Source organism: Egretta garzetta, unplaced genomic scaffold (genome assembly GCF_000687185.1).
Source record: "Egretta garzetta isolate BGI_Z169 unplaced genomic scaffold, ASM68718v1 scaffold474, whole genome shotgun sequence".
In the NCBI taxonomy this organism is placed as follows: Eukaryota; Metazoa; Chordata; class Aves; order Pelecaniformes; family Ardeidae; genus Egretta; species Egretta garzetta.
In genome coordinates, this window is record NW_009259524.1 from 1,666,880 (window position 1) to 1,668,715 (window position 1,836).

The following is a 1,836-nucleotide window of genomic DNA, read 5'->3' on the forward strand; positions in this document are numbered from 1 at the left end:
ACCTTGTGCCCCCTCTGTGCCACAATTCACACCGCCACCACCACCCCCCAAAATCCATCAGGTTCAACCAAATACAAGCCAGGCCACTGCCACCTCCTCGTTGCCACCACCTCCTCCTCCTGTGCCTGCCCCACCACCACCTCAGGCACCCCCAAAGCCTGTCATGGCAGCTCTCCCCCCACAGCCTGGTGGGAAGGCAGCATCCTCAGGGGTCGCACATGTCACTCCCCCCGTGCCAGCTCCCCAGCCCCTTGCTGTGAAGCCTCCTCCATCCCCTCAGTCCCCAGTGCCGTCAGTGGTGAAGCAGATAGTTAGCCAGTTCCCGCCTCCTCCCACCCCACCTGCCACCGAGCCCCAGCCACTGAAACCCCTTCCACTGAGCGTGGCTCCACAGTCACCTCCAGCAGTGAAGGCAAAGCCCAAATGGCAGCCCGCTTCTGCTCCCTCACCAGATTTCCCCCCTCCTCCACCAGAGAGCAGCTTAGTGTTTCCTCCTCCACCTCCTTCCCCAGCTTCCTCTGCAGGTTCTCCCCCCCCTGACAAATCAGGGTCTCCAGTCAAAAAGACCAGCAAGATATCAAGCCCTGGAGGGAAGAAACCACCTCCAACGCCTCAGCGAAACTCCAGCATCAAGTCCACCAGCTCCACTGAGTACCATGAGTCCAAGAGACCTTCAGTGGACCGCCTTGTCAGCAAATTTGCACACCCACCAGAGCCGTCGGGGTCTCCTTCCAAGGAGTCATCGCCTCCTGCAGCCCCTCCAAAGCCAGGAAAGCTGAACCTTTCTGGGGTGAGCCTGCCCATTGTCCTTCCGCAAGGAGGGATCCCGGTCAAGGCTGCTGCTCCGGGTGTGTCTGGGAAGGAACCTGTGGTTGAATTCCCTTCACCACCATCCGATTCAGACTTTCCACCACCACCACCTGAAATAGATCTTCCTCTCCCGCCAGTTGAGATCCCATCCATGTTTTCAGGCAGCACTTCCCCCAAAGTTGCTGTTGTCAATCCCCAGCCTCAGGCGTGGTCAAAACCATCTGTGAAAAAAGCCCCACCACCCACACGTCCCAAGCGGAACGACAGCACTCGACTGACGCAGGTGGAGGTCACAGAGACACCGGGGTCAGCTGGCCCTCAAGTGCCCACTTCACCCAAATCCAGCCTTAGCGTTCAGCCGGGATTCCTGGCAGACCTCAACCGGACGCTGCAGCGGAAATCCATCACCCGGCATGGCTCCCTCTCCTCCGCGCGGATGTCCAGAACAGAGCCCACAGCCACCATGGATGACATGGTCCTGCCTCCGCCTCCACCAGAGCTGCTGGCTGACCAGCAGAAGACGAGCAGCTTTGGGGGTAGTCATATATCCGGCTATGCAACGTTACGGAGGGGGCCACCCCCTGCTCCTCCCAAAAGGGATCAGAACACCAAGCTGTCTCGGGACTGGTAGTCAGTCCCCAGGGGCCGGTGCTCTCCGTGATTTGTGGGCCACTCTGTGATCGGCCAACCTGTGATCTTGTGCACTTGGAGAGAATGTGGGGACGTGGCTGATGGCCCCATCAAAAGAGGTGATCTCAAACTGTAGCTAAGGCTAAATGTAAAGACATTCCCCTTTCGTGGCTAGGCCAAAAATGTTGGGGGCTTGGGGGTGTTGATATTTTATTGGGAGAGGTGGGTAGAGAGGCATTGACTTATCCTTTCAATTTCTTTTACCCTTCATCTGGATTGGACCAAACCCCCATTTTCTTACTTTTTCTGCATTTAGGGGAGGGGGGGAGATAATTTTTTGTAATGTCTGTCCATGTGAGACATGTTTGTGCATGTATTATAAGTGTAGGTATATAA

The 1,836-nt window shown here is 56.8% G+C and overlaps 1 protein-coding gene across 1 annotated transcript in view; it reads left to right on the forward strand.

Moving 5' to 3' along the window:
- Positions 1 to 1,441, forward strand: part of RAPH1 (Ras association (RalGDS/AF-6) and pleckstrin homology domains 1) — a 58,884-nt gene extending 57,443 nt beyond the window's left edge. Inside the window, exon 13 of the mRNA XM_009637505.1 lies at positions 5 to 1,441. Within this exon, the coding sequence (XP_009635800.1) occupies positions 5 to 1,441 (1,437 nt within the window). The remainder of the gene's footprint in view (positions 1 to 4) is intronic.
- Positions 1,442 to 1,836: the final 395 nt, after the last annotated feature.